General features: G+C 39.4%; 1 protein-coding gene across 1 annotated transcript; it reads right to left on the bottom strand.

Annotated features, from left to right (window-relative positions):
* Positions 1–14956: 14956 nt before the first annotated feature.
* Positions 14957–20013, bottom strand: LOC307016212 (general transcription factor II-I repeat domain-containing protein 2A-like; the record flags this gene model as incomplete). Its single annotated transcript, XM_079645255.1, has 3 exons — positions 14957–15427; positions 18226–18860; positions 19188–20013. The coding sequence occupies 3 exons, from the start codon at positions 20011–20013 to the stop codon at positions 14957–14959; spliced, it is 1932 nt and encodes a 643-aa protein (XP_079501381.1).
* Positions 20014–21148: the final 1135 nt, after the last annotated feature.

Below are 21148 nucleotides of genomic sequence, written 5' to 3'. Positions count from 1 at the left end.
TATAATGCTAATTTGTGAGTAATTACAACATTTGGCAAAAGGTTTTTCTCTCTGATTTGTTATTTCCATGGTTAGTGCAATGTTTAGAATAGTCTGCAGTGCTTCCCATAGTTCTCTGGTCGAAGTGTGGCAGAGTCCCAGAATGCCAGGCCTGCAGGTCTTGGCCTCAGTTAAACACTCAATTCATTAGACTTGATCAAACTGTCAACCGGGCAGCGGTCGGAAGCCAAGGCTCTCACAGCACATCCCAGTGAAGGTCAGAAATGAGCAGGATATCGATTTGTAGACAGAAATGAAGGCATATGGCGATCTCATCCCACTCCCCTGCTCATCATCTGTCACTGCAGGGACTCATTGTTCAATTATTTATTTAATGGGGACACAAAGACAAAGATGTTGAATGCTCCCTATAGACTTTAGCAGTAACTTTATGAATGCCCAAGTTATTGAAAGCAGTTCTGTGACACACAATAGAGTGTGTTTCAGATGGGTGAATAGTTTCTTACTACCCCAAACCGGTCAGTGTATGTTTTGGTCATTGGATTTTCTTTTCACAAAAGGATATTCAAAAACAAAAAAAAAGTTTTATTTTTATTTTTAATTTGAAAAACCAAAATTGAAAAACAAAGCGTTTTTCTTTATCATGGTCAAAAAGGGATTTACTAAACTTAAAAAACGGGATGATTTTCATTTTCTACTTCTCAAAACAAAAAATAAAATCACTAGAAAAAGAAACAAAAAAACGACAGTTTTTTCATATTCCGTGGGAACTCACGGAAGTGATTTCAAAACTAAAGCACTCGTATACTGAAATCACACTTGTAATCACTACATTATCCTGTTGAAGGAACGGTGATAATTATAAACAAGGGGAATTTAGCGATCACAACGTAAACAGCCAAGACACACTTTGAGCCCAGAAAACAAATGTTATTAAGGGCTGTAAATATAATAAGCCTTTGTCTAAAATGGACAACATTGTTAGGAGATTTAAACTATACAGCGATTCTGCACTGCGGTCAACTCAGCCGCCTCTCGAGTTTGTTTTTTCAAATCAGCTGCTTTTCCTTTTTTTGCTGTTATATTTGACGAGTGATACAAATATGTTTTACCAAGGGTGTAACTTTGGTTTGAGAAGTGGGGGGGACACAAAACAGGGGGTCCTCCGCAATGAAACATTGTTCTCGATTTAATTCCATTTCCTGCCTTTCTACAAATATATTAGGTACTATGGTGTTAACTAATCCAATAAAAATGTGTAGTGTATATAATGAGTGTTCAAACTTATCTATCCATGAACCTGTTTTATTTGTGATGACCTCACATCCTCTAGGGGGATCCGGGGGCATGCACCCCGGTACGATTTTTTTCTTTAAATTGAAGTTAAAGGCATCAATGTGGTGCACAAATTAAGAGATTTATGGATACAGCTCTCAACACTCATATGAAACAGAACTGGATACATTTCAATTCTCCAAAAACCATTAGAATATGCTCACAACATTGATAACACATCATTGATAAACTCCTCTCCTATCTTTATCTTACCAAGTCTGCATTCTTTCTTTTTATTTATGCATATTTGACTATTCACTCCCCTTAAAAACTGTGTTTTTAATTTTTACTGACATTGGAATTATTTTTTAACTTATTTTGAACAACTATATTAAATAGATGGAAATATTTGTTTAGACCAAACCGTTTGAGACCCACTGAGATAACTTAGACTAAAGTTTACAATATAATCACTCAGCGAGACCTTTACCTCCCTGAGCTGACGTTATCTCAGTCCGACAGGAGAGGACTCTCCCTCTCCTTATTGTTGAAACAGCTTCTAATCTCCGTTAGCTCCGAGCTAGCACCAGATGCTAACAACAACCCCCGTAACTCTCTCTGTCTCTCTCGCTCACGCAAAATGCGCTCCTGCCACACACACAGACGCTCCTCCGTGACGATGACCACTTGCGTAAAAAAAAAAACACATTTGAAAAGTGGGGGGGACACAAACGAGATTTTGAAAAGTAGGGGGGACATTTCCCCCCTGTCCCCAGTGGAAATTACGCTTTACCACAAGTTCTTAAGAAAACTGACACTGTTGGACTCGGTACTAGTTTGACTTATACCAGAAATAAAATGAAGTAGCCTACTTTTACTTGTGAGTAATCCTCTGTCAGAGTTCCCACCTTAGTACATAATGCATGTGTTTCTGCTGTCTTTGATGAGTGAGAAAAATATAATTGTACCATTAGTTCTTAATGAAATTGATACTGTTTGACTTTGTATTAGCCTACTACAATACATTGAAGTACTTTTACTGTGTATTTTTGGAGAAATAGGCTACTCTGTCAAAGTCCCCTGCTGATAACAAACTGAAGCCATTTCTGCTAAGTTTGATGACGGAATTCTTTTTTATTGCCATTAGTTCTTTGTGAGATTGATCCTGTTGGACTCAGTACTAGTGAAACTACTCCCACAAGTAGCCTATGAAGTACTTACTGTATACTTTTCCAACAATCCTATGTCAATGTCCCCTCCTGAGAACAAGAATGCATGTTTCTCTGCTATTTTGAATAAGCGTTAAAAAAACCTTTCTTCATGAGACTGATATTGTTGGACAGAGTATTTTAAGAGGATGGTAGACTTGATATCAGCAATACTTCCAGTCAGTACTCCGGCGGCAGCATTTTACCCCTTGGAAAGTCTTTAGAGTCTGGCCTGGATAGCTGGTCCCAACTCCTTCGGCACACTGACACACTCTGTCACTCCTGCTGGCCTCTTATGGGGCTGCTGTCTTTTAAAAATATGATTATTTCTCTGCTCCAGTTCATTCCTCGCGGATTATTCCATCAGTCCCAGTCATTGCATGTCAGTCAATAGAGCTTCGAAAAATGTGTCCAATTCAACAAAAAAAAATTTTGTGAGTGAAGGCCAGAGCTACATTACATTGTTTGATTGTGTAATTACAAGGTGAGAGAAAATAAATCCACATCCTCATATGAAACCTATTTTATTTCCTTTTCCATGTTATACTTATACTTGCATTAGAACAGAGCTACATTACATTGTTTGATTGTGTAATTACAAGGTGAGAGAAAATAAATCCACATCCTCATATGAAACCTATTTTATTTCCTTTTCCATGTTATACTTATACTTGCATTAGAACATGTACATGTTGAACTACATGCTGATATATCTTCCCCAGCCTCAAGGAACTACATTAAAAATAAATGGATTCATAATTTTAAAAAATTGATAAAAATGTATAAATTAATAATGTTGTGTGGAAACATTTCAAATTTAAATATAAAATGAAAAAAAAGTTTACTTTTGAAATGATTTCTCACAAAAACCTATCTAAATTATAGTAATTCACTAAAAAAGGTTTTAGTCAATAAACGTTTTTCTGCCTAAAATAGTTGAAATTGAACGTAAACTATATCAAACACCACATGCATGGCAATTAACCCATTTGTGCCCGTTATTTAAATTGACTTTGGTTGGTTAATACAAATATTGATATTCTATATGTATACATAGCATATCATTGATTTAAAAAAAAAATACTGCAAATGAAGAATATTTTAAATTGTCTGCACAGATAGTGCCCTAACTTACAGCAGTTGAAAAGATTTGTGGAAGGATAAATTCTTCATGGGCTTCAATGTCTCTAGTAAAGGGTGTTTTATGGTTGCTTGTATAATCCTCAGATAGTGGTTTGTTTAAATAATTAGTGACATTTAAAAAAATATTGCAAAAAATGGCTCCAAAAAAGGCATATAACCTGGCCGGCTTAACCAGTGTGTAATTCTTCAAGCACCACAAGATTCAGAGTTTATAAAGTACAATTATTGGCCATTTATTGTGTAATTTCTCCTAACACATACAGTAAAAATGCCTGTTTTTGAAGCCTTAAAATGGTGCATTGTATTATACTTAAAGAACTGGAAGTGTGCTGGAGGCTGATGCGTTGACTGCAGGAGACTGATGGAAGGATGAGGTTGATGAGACTGAAGAATCTGCGAGGAATGAACTAGCGGCTGAGAAATAATCATATATTAAAAGACAGCAGCTTCATAAGAGGCCAACAGGAGTGACAGAGTGTGACCAGCTATCCAGGCCAGACTCTATAGACTTTCCAAGGGGTAAAAATGCTGCTGCCGGAGTATTGACCGGAAGTATTGCTGATATCAAGTCTACCATCCTCTTAAAATACTCTGTCCAACAATATCAGTCTCATGAAGAAAGGTTTTTTTAACGCTTATTCAAAATAGCAGAGAAACCTGCATTCTTGTTCTGAGGGGACATTGACAGAGGAGTACTGGAAAAGTACACAGTAAGCAGTGTTGGGTGTAACGCGTTACAAAAGTAACGGAGTTACAGTAATATATTACTTTTTGCTGTAACGAAGTAATGTAACGCATTACTAATGAAATTTGGGTAATATATTACCAGTTACAATGCTCAGTAACGCAGTTACAACTGATTTTAACCCGAAATTAAATGGTGTTTTGTTTTTTAAGAATGTACTAACATAGCGAGACATTCCGACACCGGACAAATTGTGCGGGTAGATTAGTAAACCTGGTGTTTACCCTTCAGGCTTCGCGTCGAGATCTTCGGGGAAGTTGAACGTTATGCAACCATTCAAAAAAGAGAACGTAGCGAAAAATACAAACAGCAAATTGTGTCAGGTGCACGTGACCTGCTCCGCTGCGCGTGCATCATTTCCAAAGTGCTTCCACAGCAGTGACACACATCTGATCTGTGGATAATCATTTATACGAAAATGGTCAAAGCAACCATCACTAAACGCCAGCAACACTGCATCTACTGCAGACAGTAGCAACAGGTCAGATGCGGACATCACGTTACCCTCCGTTGTGGACACTAGCTTACTCCCGCCTGACTCGCCAGCCCCGGAGCAGCAGTCTTCGTCGCCCGAAACTACGCCGCCCCTCTGCGGCCCGCAGGTGCCAGGTATATTTAAACAACTACCCGCCTGTACAGTGGGGTAAGGCGGTCATTTTGCAGCTTGTGGTATAAAAATAGACAATGGCTAGAATATTCATGTGAAAATAGTACCATATTCTGACATGCCTGTAGAAATGTTGGGTCAAAAATAATGTATACAATAGCACAGATGCCTTCACCACGAATCGCTACAAAAATATCTCATATCCTAAGCTTATTATCAACGAGCTGATGTTGCAGCTGAAATGTTCTCCAGGTCACAAAGTCAACCTCACATGATGATGTGATACCAGTTTTCAAGCACAGTAAATATTCTCTTCCCAGCGTATATGATGGGACCAAGGTGATGATGTAGTAGGCTACATGGTTTTAATAATACTTTTGCCTTTCAATGTTTGCCATTTCAAACCATGAGCATGGTTTAAATAACATTTGCCTTGATTTACAATATGTTAACCTTCATTATAGTCCTTGACAGCGGTTTGTACTGCTGTATTAACAACGTGTCACATGTTAAGAATTTACAATCAGAATGGAGTATTCCACTAAGCCGTGTAATACAAGTTGTTAGTAGCCTTAAGGGCCTACACAGTTGTTATGCTATACCACATTGCCCTTCACTGGATGCATAATGAGCTTCACTAAACTACATTTTAGCATTTAAAATACCTAGCTATTCTTTTGCGGTTATTTTGGTGAAAGTAACTAAAAAGTAACTAAAGTAGTGTAACTCATTACATTTCAGAGACAGTAATATTGTAATGTAACTTATTACTTTCTAAAGAGAGTAATAAGTAATATGTAATATATTACATTTTGGAAGTAACTTGCCCAACACTGACAGTAAGTACTTCATAGTACTTGTGGGGGTATTTTCAGTGGTACTGAGTCCAACAGGATCAATCTCACGAAGAACTAATGGCAACAAAAAAAGAATTATCTCATCAAACTTAGCAGAAGTGGCTTGATTTTGTTCTAAGCAAGGGACTTTGACAGAGTATTTCTCAAAAAATACACAGTAAAAGTACTTCAATGTATTGTAAGTAGTAGGCTTACTAATACAAAGTCAAACAGTGTCAATTTCATTAAGAACTAATGGTAAAATTATATTTGTTATCATTAATCAAATATAGCAGAAAAACATGCATTATGTAAGGAGGGGACTTTGACAGAGGATTACTCACAAAGTACACATTAAAAGTACTTCATTTTATTTCTGGTAGAAGTCAAACTAGAACCGAGTCCAACAGTGTCAGTTTCCTTAAGAACTTGTGGTAAAACATATTTGTATCACTCGTCAAATATAGCAGGAATAATGAAGAGCAGCTGATTTTAACAAACAAACGCGAGAGGCGGCTGAGTTGACCGCAGTGCAGAATCGCTGTATACACAAGTTATTGAGCCGTTTCCGCTCTACATCCTGAACTCCTCCCTTCGATGCAATGCACTTCCGTTTTGGCGGACTGGGTGTGTTTTGCTAGCTAGCTCCGTTGTGCCGACAAAGCACTGATATCGCAGAGACAAAGAGGATATAACAATTCCAACATGAAGAAAAGTGGTTCGGGAACTACGTGTGCGGTAGTTGGTTGCAATCACTCGAGAAAGCACCTGAACGAGTGGTTAGATAGAGAGTGCTACGACCACAAACCAGCACCCAGCACCCAGCACCCAGCCATGTTGTTCATTAAATACAGATAAACACAACAAATACTGCATGCATTGTATTTTTTAATATTATATATGAATATTTTCATAGTGATGTAATTGTGTGGGCTGCTTTTATATTTTAATTTGTAATACCTGTTAGGATTAAACATGTGATCTTTCTTGTTGAAGCCATTTCTTTAGTTTCCTCTCAACAATTAATTCATTCAGTGTTATTTATGTACAGTATGAGCTTAATATGAATGATGAACTGTGTTAAAAGAAATTGTAGCACTCTAAGGAACATATGAAATGCAATAATGCAATAACAGTGCAATAATGAAATTAAATTACATCAAACTTTATTTTCACTCAAACAGTACAGGCACATATGATATATTGCACAGCATAAAGAGATCATGTAAATTGTGCATTATGTAAACAACAGACAACTGTTGGCTCCTGTGGGCATGACCTAAATAAGGCAGTTTATTTTGGTTTTAAAATGCTGAGATATTTACTGCAGAACTGTAACCTTCCCTCAACAAAATCGTCAACAATTTTCGGGAGCATGTGGGCAAAGTAGAATGTGCGCAGCCTTATGATATGCCTTCAGACTGTCCATTGCTTTTCCATCTATTGCCATGGATTGAACGAAGTAGGAGCAAATTTTGCTGTACGTTATGCTGGGCCACGTCGTCATGTTATCCTCCCAGTTTTGCACTGAATTCGGGTGGGGGAGAGTAACGCCATCTCCAGTCAAAGAAGTAGAATCGTGTTCCCAAGCTAGCATCACTGTTAGCATCGAAATCGCTGTGTTTACACCAGTGCCCGTCTGACTGTTTACACCGGTTTACACCGACAGACGCTGTGCAAAAGACTTCCGGCGGAAATTAAGTGCATTTGTGTAGGGTTATGGCGCTACCCGTATTTTGGCGCGTAAACTTGTCTATAGTTTAAATCTCCTAACAATGTTGTCCATTTTAGACACATGCTTATTATATTTACAGCCCTTAATAACATCAATTTTCTGGGCTCAATATGTGTCTTGGTCGTTTTCGTTGTGATCGCGAAATTCACCTTGTTTCCCTTTGTTTATAATATTATCACCGCTTTTGTTTTGAAATCACTTCCGTGAGTTTCGCCCCGCCCCTGACTCCAATGACCATTAGACCATTTAGTAAGGTAAAAAGCAAAAAGCAAAAAGGCCTCTCAAACGTTCTTCCGTTTACGTGTTTAATAAAGAAAAACAATTGGACGGTAGATACACAGATTATTTTGACCTCATCTGCGCTCTTATTTTGTAAGGTAACTTCCGGTAGCGAAACACCAGTAGTTTTTTTGTTTCTGTTTTCTAGTGATTTTATTTTTTGACCATGATAAAGAAAAACGCCTTGTGTTTAAAATTTTGTTTTTTCAATTTTAAAACGAAAATTAAATATCCACTCGTGTTTTTTTTTTTTTAAATCCTTTTGTGAAAAGAAAATCCAATGACCAAAACATACACTGACCCAAACCCAGTGGCGAGTCGTGACTTTTATACTTAGGCCCTCTGACCCCCCTCCCCCTTCCCTCGAAAAGAGTTATTACGTCACAGCGTAAACTTCAGCGGAATATCAAAACAACGGCCCGGGGTGCAAAACGCATCAATGACAGCGACGCTTTGCCACACAAAACAACACCAGTCCATGTATATAAACACCTATCATGACAGAGCACCCACAGCCAAGTAACAATTACAAATGAATTAAGTCGGCACGGCGGCCCACATCGAAAGAAAATGACTTAGGCCTACCTTTGATGATCAAATCACTGAAACACAAAGTCCATCCTCCTATCCTTTTGGATGAAGCACTTGATGGCGGGTCATGCAGCTGATCCTTTGCCACTCCAATTTATCATTGTAACTCAATCTTGAAAATGACTCGGTTAATAATTTTGCAACAATTTCATCACTATCACTGACATGAGCCATCATGAACGAACTTATGCTAATCATAAATATATCGATCATTATTCTATCGATTAGATTTATGATTCGAAAATTATAAAAGTAGGGTAGACATGTGGATATTATCCGGCTGGCTGAACAAAACGTGTATTTATCTAACAGGTTCGTTTTCCACAGACCTTATTTCCAGCTATTTTCCAAAACCCTATGGAGAAATCCCATTGCTTTTTTGTCGAGGGAACCCAAGCGCAGCCTACTTCCGGGTTTTAGGACGCGTCACTGCACCACTTTATACACATACAGAAACTTCACAGCGGGCGGAACTTGTCATGAAGTCCGCGAAAATAAAGCCCACCCATTTAGAGGGAAGATATGATTGGTCAATTGCACTGTCATTTGACATTACTCTCTCAGAGTTACTATAGCGGGCCCTCTGTGAATCTACAGAGGGACCAACAAACTCTCCTCTCTTCACAGTAACTCGCAGAGACGGCATTTAACCCTTCACATTCCAACAGAAACTGAACAGGCAGATTTGAAGGATTTATTTCTTTGGAAATGTTATTTTAAATACAATTAAAATCAAGTTATTTTGGTAAAACTAAATAACTAAAAGAATATTTAAATTATATATATTTTTTTAATGTTTTCAAATATTAATTTTTTGAATATCTTAGACGGCTCGCCACTGCCCAAACCCCATCCTGATAGCTGTTGTAATAGGAGTGTTCACATTTTAAGATGTTCACTGAACTTAAAATGAACAAGTTCACAGTTCACTACCTTATTATGCAAAATGCACTTTTTGATGTATTTTATACATAAAGATGTGTCCCCAGTGTGTCGGGGAACTCACACAGCATCAGCAAATAAAAACCCTCTCTCTTTTCCACCGTACCCAAATCTCTAAAAACGGGGGTACAACGGAGCTGATCCAGATTTGCGTCCGATATGACGTAATATCTGAAATGTGGACCCACGGGCCTATCAGAAACGTTGCTATCAGAAACAATGCCCGACTGTTTTGGTCGTAATATGGTCGGTGTTTACATTAGCATCGCTAACACTCAGAGCTAACCTGTACTGGAGAGCATGTGTGTGAAGAAGCAGGAAATAAAAAAGAACACGGCTTGTGGTATAACCGGCAAGAGAGAAAACCTTTGAGCTCCATACTTTTTCAGAAATAATCCAACCCAGTCTCACAAAAAAACGTGTAATAACTACGTTGGTCCACAAATTGGGACGTAGTATTTCTACAAAAACGCCTCGTTTTTTTTCACCATTTATTTCCAATGGCTGGCGTCTATGTCACGTAACCTTCAAATTTCTCCCTGCAGAAAAAAAAAACATGGCCGACATTCGTTTTATTCTCTGTGGAAAATGCCTATAAGGTTAGTTTGGCCATTAAAATGCGTTTTGATGTCATTTGATGCGAGAAATATGAGTTGTTATTTCAGATTATGTGTGCAGTGTGAAAGCAATTCTAGAACCCTGAAGGCAAGAGAGACTGAAAAGAGTCAAGGGAAGCTTATAAAAGTTAACAGCATTTAATTACACAAAATATGCGGTGGTGTACAAAATGAAATGTGCGAGTGGAGGCGCTTTCCACATCCGACCGGTCAGTTCAGGTCAGGGGGTCGAAGAGATCAATTCTTGGCTTGCTCTTCCTGTTGTCATCTGAGGTCTTCTCCTATTGGCCGGCGTTGTCGGGGGGCGGGTCCAATGCAATTCCTGCCTTTTTCTGTAGCTAAATTGCATCATTCTGGCATCTGTGGTTATTTAAACATTCCCTGCTACACATTATTCAGCGTCAATAAACGAGGGCTAATCCCAGTGTGCTCAGTGTACAACATCACATGTCATTTCACCTTGGTTCAAGGTTTGAAATCGTATGATTCCGCCAGATGCTAAATGCTAACCGGAAGTGACGAATTTTCAGAATAAAAGTGTTACGCTAATAGTGAGAACTTTCGGTTTTTCAGAATAAAACTGATTTAAATCAAATAGTGTATTTAATTCAAATTACGCCATATCAACATTGATTTTAATTTCTAACAATCCCTCCTTACATACCATTTAAGGTATGTAAATAATATTGAAATCAATGCGTTCTTCATCCGAACATTGCATGGTACATAACTCATAAAAGTCAAAAATACAAATAAGAATACATATTCATCATAAATATAAAGTTTTTCATTTGTACATAACTTCTATCTTAAACCTTTAATGTCACTTCGCAAAATAGCAGCAATTAGCTTGGTATGGAAAATGTCTAACGCCCTCCTTTCACATCATAAATCATCTTCATACTGTATCTGGTGTAAAGGCACTTGTTCCTTTACAAAGTATAAGAAGGATTAAACCAACTAAAAATAGCTAAATATTACTCTTTATTTAAACAATTCTAGCGCCATTCTATCGGTCTGTTTTTATCTAACTGTTTGTGTCATCCTTTTACTGTGTCTCTGGTGCAATTTACGAATCTCTGCTGGCTCCAGTAGATATAGTTCTCTCCATCCACATTCTTGTTGGTTCTGGGACAGAGGAATAATAATTCAGAACCTGCTGATATTTGAATCTTACTACTTGGCATATGTTACAAACAAAAAACATCTTCTTGGTGAACTAAATAAAATCCTTGTAATCTTTCTCAAATCTAATATAACAATGAACTATTCCTGTTTGTGGTAAAAACACACTAACGTTATGTAATACAATTTCATTATGATTCAAAAACAACTAAAGTCATGATGATGTCAGAGTGAATGATTTCCTGAGTGTGTCTGTCCTGTAAGGTACGTCATTCTCTGCTTGGATCGTGTGCAGAAATCCCATCGATTGGACCTGGCAATACTGCTTCTACCTATCTATTATCAAGCTGAAAAATGAATACAGAAATCCAACATACTGTCATCAAATGTCTTTCTATTATGAATTTAAATGAAATGTATATCCCCATAATGATAATAATAACCTAAACAATAAAGTCTATGGCCTTTACTTCTTTTACCAGGCTAGTTACAAGATGTTGTCAAAATTAAATTCTGTCTCATTACATTACTATGTTTCAGCTTAACTGTAATATGTTCTTTCTACATTTCAAACCTCAGGTACTTTAATATCTGTTGAAATATTACAAAATTGTTTCATTATCACAGGTCAACTTTTTCAGTATTCCATTCTGGAATTAGATCTCTCACAGTAGCCCCTTGGCCACTGATTCTGCATCTGTGTTACCGGTTATAACTCAATCAATATTAGAAACATGTCAACATTCACCAAACAGTATATTATCCCTAGATATGGAGCAGGTTAATCCTAAAACTATCTTCAATGCTCAGTTTGAACATCTGGGTTGGGGCGGAAAGTTTCTTTCAATCCTTAAAGAAAAAATGTAAAATGTGAATTTTACATTTACATGTTGACATTATACATTATACACACTCCCCCCTATTTACACATGAACTCATGTGTAACAAAATCCTGTAATGGGGAGGGGGAAAACACTTTCAGGTAAATATTGGTTAGGGACATAACGAACATTGTTTACAATTTTAGATCCATTATTATTATTTCCACAGTAAACACTTCAGTGAAAATAAGTGTTTCTCTCCATCTTTCAGGCCCAAAAGAAACAAAATCTTCAGATTGAGTTTTACATTTGCAAACCGCCAACTCCTGTGGGAATAAAATATCATCAAGTAGATTAGAAACGGGTCACATGTCCGGTTTCCCCTTTTTATGGAATTTTTAGGAAACCTCTCGTTTCCCTTGGAGCTCCACAATAATATGTTAGTCCAAAAACATGCTTGGTTAGTTATTGTTTTAGAATCATGCAGTTACACTGATCACATGCCGGCATTCATTCACACTCACACTATCTGGTTGTCAAGTCAGGTTTGGTTTCGGTGACTGACCCCAGGGTCAGTCATTGACAGTGCTTTTGTCACACTGTCAGTCAGGGTCAAAGGTAATTTGGTCTCAGTCTTTTGGCCATGTCGTGCTCTGCAGAGTCTTTTCAGAGGTATTTCAGCATAGGCGGGTTCCCTTTATCTACAAAAATATGTCATATGTGGAGCGCCATTCCTTATTCATTCACGATTTGAACTATGATTTTCAAGATGGTTCTAACTTTCCTTTTGGACTTCTGCCTCCCATCTTTCCTGAAACTTGGTACAAAACTCACTTCCTTATAGTACTACTACTACTGCAATTCATTTACACCTAATTAGTATTACAATGTCTAATAGATCTAATTCAGAAACTTGTGTACATAACTATTATCTTGAGTCAAACCATTACTAGGATCTGTGTAGCTCTGCTATGTATTTCATAGCTCATCTATCTTCAATTCTGGTCCACTTAAAAAACAACGTTAAACTCTTTAGCAGTGTGTGGAACCTTGGGTGTCCGAACATGTAACAATTACTCCCTCCTTTATCAAGGATTTTAAAACAGAAGTCATTTCATATTTCCATCTGAAAGCCCTCCTATGGTAATAAGTATGCTACAATGGAGAAATCAACACTTCAGATTGGAATACTATATTTGGCTTGGCACGAGCTCTTCCTTTAACATGATCCATACAAATACAGATGTGTCTTATAGAGTGGTTCCTAAAACTATCCTTTTAATGGTGATCAATATTGTAACAAATGAGATCACACGTGAATAAAAATCTCTAAAAGAATAATTTGTTAACATGATGAAAAGATTGAAGCATATGGTTCTACTCTGTACTCCACAACACCCACTGCTTAAAGTGGAGTGAATATTTCCATCATGTCTCCTTCAGTGTGATTTTCTCATTTTACTTTAATAGTTTCCTCTTTACTGCTATTTTTAATTTACAAATTGATTAATTCATGGTTAATAAATCTGTTTGTCTTTACGTATTTATCAAGTGAATTCAAGTTATTTAAATGTGGTCTCTTTTATGTGCGTTTGTGAATAAGTGTGTTTATGTGTAAACTCACTCATTCCCGTTTTCCTTTTCTCCTCCTCTGGTTGTCTCAAGCCGTGACCCCGGCCTCCTCACTTCTAATCGACCATGCCAACTCCTCTGATTCTGTCTTCTCTTCAGTCCATCAGCTCTTGAATCCATCCGCTGTAACTCTTTTAGGCAGCCTTTGGCCCAGTTACATCTGCAGCCCACATCATGCCACTGTTCTTGCACTGCTTTTTATATGTCATCTCCTCCTTTACAGTCTCTTCGCTGTTTATATGGAGGGCGGATTCTGCTCTCAACTTTCACACTTTGCTCTTGCCAAATCTCGTGGCTCAGCTTGGAACTTCATGCCCGGTCTGAGGGACTGATGAGAGTATCTCTGTATGTCAGCAAGCCGTTTGATTCTGGATGCCTCAGGTGGAGATAGTTCTGGCTGCAGTTCTGTTGTTGTTGTTGTTGTTGTTTCAGCTCTGGTTCTCTGTCTGTTTGATGGAGAAGGAGGAGTCTCCTGTTGGGTTAGGTCTTTTGTCTGCTTGGCGGGACGGGGTCGTAGCCTTTCTGACTCAGAGGGGGAGTCCAGGTCTCGGGACACATTATCTATAAGAAATCTAGCACACTGAGGTTAAATAAATCGAACCCTTTCCACTCTGTCCCTTTCTAATCATACTATCCGTCTTAGTTGTTAAATGCCATCTAAACAACACAATGAATGTCTACTAATGATATTACAAATACTCCCTCTAAAAATTGTTTCATTCATTGCTACATATTTACCCAACCTGACTCTTTCAGGAAACCATTTTCTCCTATAAATTGAAACACCTGTTTCAAGCATCACATATCCCACACACTACGAAAGAACATCTCCATACTTTCTCCAATATTTTAAATCCCACTGTTACTTAGAACAATAGTAACCCTGCAGAGCAAACTAATCAGATTACAGTAATGAAATTTGACTCAAGTGTAGGCCTATGTCTACTTTCCATTATACTTATTACTTTTAGTGAACATTTATTTATATTGTCTAAATCCCTTGTCTATGATGTGCAAACAGTTGAGTGTAAAAATGTGTTTTTCTCTATGTATTTACACTCTACGGATTCTTGAGTTTACTCATCTCCTGGTGCTGTCGTTGTAAAAAGGTTCGATTCCTTATTGTTTTGAACCAGTTTTCCAAAATCAGTTCTAACTGCCGTGCCGTTTCTGCAAATGTAGCGGTGCGGCTACACACTGTGTAAGTGGGTGCCAACATGTTCCTTTTTTAACTTTGATCCGGAGTGCATCTGCAGTGCGTTCTACAACTTCCCACGGTCCACTCCATACAGGTTGCAACAACTTCATCTTGTGGATTTTTACATTTACCCAATCCCCTGGTCCAACAGAAATATTCGTCATGGCCCTGGCATATGCTTCCGCCTCAATTTTTCTCATATCTAACATTGGTTCTCCTCTGTATTGTGAGGGGATACCTTGTGGTGGATATTGCTGAGTGGGGCAATCTCTGGCCAAATGTCTACAATCACCACATATGAAGCAGCCGCCATCTCTTCTTCCTCTTGAGCGTTGCTTTCCTCTCCATTGTCCCTTTTGTTGATGCTGTATGGGAGTGTATACCTGAGCTGGCGGCTGTACTTGTGTAGGAAGATACACAGGTATTTGCTGTTGCTGGAATTGTGTGGGAAGATACTGCGGTGCTTGTGGCTGTACTTGCGTAGGAAGATACACAGGTGTCTGCTGTTGAAGATACTGCTGTGCTTGTGGCTGTACTTGCGTAGGAAGATACACAAGTATCTGCTGAACTTGGTTTTGTGGACATACACTTCCTCCTCCGCTTTGTTGGTTCTGCATTTGATTCTCTGGTTCTTCCTGAGTTTGAACTGTTGGAGGTGTCCACCCTGCCTTCTCTGCTAGTATGGCCATCTGATTAGCTTCAGTATCTTTCTCAGCCACCTGCATCTTCAAAAGTATTTTTTCCAGTTTCTTTGTTTCTTCATCATCTTCCTTTGTTATTTCCTGGCATTTGATGTCATGGTGAATGAGATGTAGTCTCCATTCTTCTGGGATTTTAGCTTCTAACCCCACCACATCTCTAAGGCGTGCCTACACTGATTGGGGAAGGGCTTTAATGACCGCGTCCTTCCACAGCATTGTGACAGCCGGCGAAACGTCATGTCGTTCTCCAGTACAGTCCTCCCACACTCCTTCACATCGCTTCAGGAAGGCATGCATGTTTTCCTCCGTGCCTTTCCTCAGGCCGGTGAGGGCATGTAAACTGCGTGTTGTCGGGTAGATGTGACGAATAGCAGCCCAATAATTCGACCTGATGTAGTTGAATGAAGTGTCATCTGGGTCGTGCGTGCAATTGGCCTCGGAATCTACTGCTCTTGCTTCGAGTCGTCCTTCAATCCGTCCGAGCAGGGCCCTCATGTCTCCCAAGCACAGGTGGTCTTGGGCTGTGTATCTCTCCAGATCATTCACCCACTTCTGACCTCCTTTCGTGAGTGGAGGTAGCTTTGACACTAATGCTTCCATGTCCCTGTGAGTCCATGATTGGTATTGAAATCCTCCTCTTCCAGCCGCTATCAATGGCATGGAGGTATGTGCACCGGTCTTGGATCTTTTAGTTTTCTTGGTTCTTCTCGTTTTGGGGCATTTCCCAGGGTAATGTTGCTCATTTTCGTCGCTACTATTATTCTCAGGAGGAGATGCAAAACCGCGTTGTTGCTGTGACTGTTCATGGTATGGGGAGTGTCTACTGGTTTCAGACTGTGTACCGCCGTCGTCATCTTCACCTCCCTGTCCTTCGGAATAGTCAGGAGAGTAGTTTGTTCTGCGTTTTCTTTGAGTTCTTCGTTCTTCTTGTTCTCTCCTTTCTCTCTGTTGTCTATCTGCCTTCATGTCCTGAAATCTTACATCTTCTTGTCGTCTTTCCGCCAGAAGTTGTTGGTATTTATCTTCCTCCCTTTGTCTTTCGGCAATAATGTCATTATGGGCTTCAACTGCCTTTCGTCTCTCTTCAATAATGTCATTATGTGCTTCATCTGCTTTTCGTCTCTCTTCCATTCCTCTGTTGAGCTGCTCTTCCATTCTTCTGTTGAGTTCCTTTTCCATTATTCTGCCGAGTTCTTCCATTCTTCTGTTGGATTCTTCCTCTCTTCTGCAGAGTTCTGCTTCCATTCTTCTGTTGGATTCTTCCTCTCTTCTGCAGAGTTCTGCTTCCATTCTTCTGCCGAGTTCTTCCATTCTTCTGTTGGATTCTTCCTCTCTTCTGCAGAGTTCTGCTTCCATTCTTCTGCTGAGTTCTACCACATGTAAGCTGTTTGTCAATCCTTGGCTGGCATCTTCCAGATGGAATACCAGACTTGCAACCATAGCTTTTCTTTTTCTCAGCTCTGTTCATAGCAATGTTTTCAGGTCCATACCAAGAGGGTTGTCCGGCTTTGATCCATGCTTTTTCCTGTTGTAGGTATTCAGCATTCTCATGTTCAACTTCAGCTTTTCTATGGGCTTCCGTTGGTCCAGGCTGATCATCTGCTGGAATCAATCCTCTCGTTTGCCACTGTTCTAACAGTTTCTCCATTTGGTTCCATATCCTCTGTCTTTTACTTGAAACTGTTAAAGCATCTGATCTGATTTTTACCCTTTCCTTGATATCTGCAGTTGAGCCTGGCTCTGCGTCTGGTCTCAACTTGGTGTCTTTTGGCGACATGTTTAAGCACTTGGATAATATTATTAAGTTATCAAAGATGAAAAAACAGTCCTCTGAATAGTACCTTTGTATTCTTTATAAAGATATCCTATGTCACCTGAACTTAACTTTAAAATCTGGTTGTTGTTTTTTTTATTTATTTTTTTAAATAAATTAAAATGTTGGAAAATCAAAATCAAAATTAGACAAATTAAATTAACATTTTGAAATTATGCAAATTTAAAAATCTGAATAAAGAAATAAAAATGAACAGGAGTTGACTTAGTAATATGAAAATAGGAATATGGTGCAAATCCAAATAAACCGTGTACAGTGTATACTCAAGTTTATGAAATTATGCAAATGTCATAAAATGAGTCAACTACAATACTTCAATTCAAAGAAACCTCCTGTAATCTTTATCTGTGTGGTGAAGAATGTATTAACTGTAACTCCTCTCAAAATGTATCAACTAGTACTTCCGGTTCATAAACCTACTTCCTGTTTATTTCCCCAAAATAATAAAGTTCAAATGACTTTCTTTGAAAAGCATGAAAAACAAAACAACTCAATCTACTCTCAACGTTCATCTACACCAGGGGTTCTCAAAGTTTTGATGAGTGAGGGCCAATTTAGGTACCCAATATTGGATTGAGGGCCGCCCAAGAAAAAACGGAACACAAAATTCCAAAACAAATATTTTCTTTATTGCACACACAAACACACACACACACACACACACACACACACCCTGTTTCAGAACCAATTCCAGCTACTCAAGCACCACAGGATAGTCTCTGCAAGACAAATACAGAGAGACAGAGAGGGGGGAGGGAGAGAAAGAGACTTTTAAAATAGAAGCTTACCAAAGACCACAATAACACAGTATTCATCATCATCATTGTTATTATTATTGTTGTTGTATTTGTAACACAAATCGGCTATTATTGCCTGTCATCAACATACCTTTTCCTACTTTGAATGGGATTTATGGTGCTGTCGTCTGTTGGCTACTATTCCTTTGATGTCCGGTTCCATCTCCGTTGTTGCTATACGAAGGACAGCATGTAGATGGGCATCCGTCAGCCTCGATCTCAGCTGGGATTTGTTGATGGCCATGGTGGAGAAGGTTTTCTCACAAATGTATGTGCTTCCGAACAGAGAGGCCATTCTGATGGCATGTTGGCAAAGTGCAGGGTACGTAGATGGGGAAAGTCCTTTGTAGAACTCGATGAGATTCTTGTCTCGATATGCTGCTCTGGCCTCAGAGCTCTCCTGCAGGTCGATGAGCTCGAACTGCATTTCTGCAGGCTCTTCTTCGGGTGCACATGTGAAGGGATCTTGGAATAGGTTGAATGACTTCTCGTGGTCACTGAAGTCCGAGAAGCGGTGGTGGAATTCCTCTTGGAGTTTTTCCATGAGGTTGTGGTTCTTGTCTGAACACAGGTGATGTAAAACATCACATTCACCTGCGAGCACCTTGCAGGCGGGGAAATGGGTTAGATTCCCCTCTCTGAGCTGTCCCTGCACTAGTTGAAGTTTTCGCTGGAAAGCTTTGACGCTTTCAAACAATGTGGAAATGAGCTTCCCATGGCCCTGCAGCTTCACATTGAGATCGCTGAGAAAGGTGTTCAGGTCAACAAGGAACGCTAGGTCACAAAGCCATTCAGTGTCACTTAACTGTGGCAGATCTTGTCCTTTTGATTGCATGAACTCAGCGATTTATTTCCTCAAATTAAAAAAACGCTTCAGTGTGGCACCTCTGCTCAGCCACCTGACAGCAGTGAAGTATATGACGTCACCAAATTCAGCCTCTGATTGCACCAAAAAAGTTTTGAATTGACGGTGATTCAGACCTCTGGACTTTATGAAATTCACTGTCTTGACAACAATGTCCATGACATGTTTCATTTCAAGCGTATGAGCAGCAAGGGCTTCTTGGTGAATTATGCAGTGATATTTGATTAGGTTCTCACCTCCGTTATTGGCCACTTTGTCGCTGAGCAAAGAGACAGCGCCCGCCTTTCTCCCGACCATGGCTGGCGCTCCATCTGTTGTGACACCGACCATGGATGTCAGCTCCACATTGTATGCATCGAGACTACGACACACAGCATCACAAATGTCGATTCCCCTTGTTCTGTCTTTGATACTCTCCATGCTTAGCAGTTCCTCGCCTATTTCAAAGTCCTCCGTGACCGTTCGAATGAAAATCAGCAGTTGTGCAGTATCAGAAATGTCTGTACTCTCATCCAGTGCTATAGAAAAGGACCCCTTGCCTAGGCCTTCCACACGTAGTCCCAATTGCTCTTTGAGATCATTGGCCAGATCTTCGATTCGTCGTGTCACTGTGTCATTCGATAAACTTATGTCACGGAACTTTGACTTTTGTTCAGGGCATACAATGTCAGCCACTTTCAAAATGCAGTCTCGCACAAATTCTCCATCACTGAACGGCTTGCTCCGCCTGGCAATTTCGTGAGCTACCACATAGCTAGCCTGTGTTACAGCTTCACCGGATTTTGCAAGATTTGTGAAAACTGACTGCTGGGCAGTTAAACCTCTTTCAAGTTTAGTTCTGCGCTCCTTGCCCATGAACTTGTCATACATTTTATGATTGGTATCATAATGGCGTTTTATGTTATACTCCTTGAGCATTGCATTCACCTGCTTGCAGATGAGGCATATCACTTTATCCGACCCCTGAGGTAAAACGAAGTAAGCGTTGCTCCATTTCTCCTGGAACTTCCTTTTCTCCTCACTGACAAAACGTTTTTTACGCGACGGCCCTGGCTCCTCCATCTCGCTTACACAACGAAAACTTCCAACAAATTTTGTTTCCGCTGTTCACGTGAACACTTTGCCGCCTTTGGGACGTGCATCCAATCAGGGAGTGAGTTTGGGGATGCTCGCGCTGGGGGTATTCAGTGGAAATAACAGTGTGCCTGAGTGTGGACGTTGGGAGAGACAGCTTGTTGTTTTATTATTGTATAACCGGACTTTTGTGTGCGTTCATATACTTAACCACACACGCAAACACACACACTCTTTCTCTGCCGTTACATAGCAGACACTACTTTATCTGTCAAGTTGTCTCCGATGCCACCACAACTTCCTGTCAAACACGTTATCTCGCCTTCAAAATAAAAGCATGCAAACGGAACTGGAAGTTAACCTAAATTAAATCCAAAATACACATGAAACTACAACGAAGGCAACAAAAACAATGCAACATCTCCTTCATTCTCAGAGGACACAAAGTTGGGTTATCTACAGACAGTGACTAGCTAAAATCGCTAGCTAACTCCCGTTTCTGATAACTTACAACAGATTTTCCGCTTAACTGCAACTCGCGAGATTTGCGAGATTCAGGTTACCAAATAAGGAGTGAGAGTGACGCGTAGAGGAACCGGAAGCTGCGCTAGCCTCCGGTGGCTACCATAATGCTATCATTTAGTTTCTCCGATTTTTGCACAAAAATGGATTGATGGACCATCAATAAATAAGCCATGCCTGCTTCATGTATGGAAGAGGACCAGCGCCTCAAGAAAGCAATCATATCATCAGGTGTGGTCTCTAACATTTATAAATTATTATCTAGGGCTGCCCCGAATACCTATTCTCCTGTCCAACTGTCCTGGGAGCATACCTTGAATATCTCTCTGTCTGCTTTGCAATGGAACTCCATTTGGCAGTCAGCTATGTTCTCTTCTAAATGTGTAAGATTCAGGATCATACAGTTCAAAATTCTCAATAGAGCTTACATCACCCCTGTTACAAAATCCAAGATGGACAATAAACACAGAGATTTATGCTGGCATGAATGTGGCAAGCGAGGTACATTGTTGCACCTACTCTGGGAATGCCCAGCGGTAAAAAAACTTTGGTCAGAAGTAATATCCTTATTGTCTGAATCTTTAAAAGTTAATTTCCCTAC

This window comes from Notothenia rossii (genome assembly GCF_949606895.1).
Source record: "Notothenia rossii genome assembly, chromosome: 8".
Taxonomy (NCBI): Eukaryota; Metazoa; Chordata; class Actinopteri; order Perciformes; family Nototheniidae; genus Notothenia; species Notothenia rossii.
This window is presented reverse-complemented; position numbering and strand designations above follow the sequence as displayed.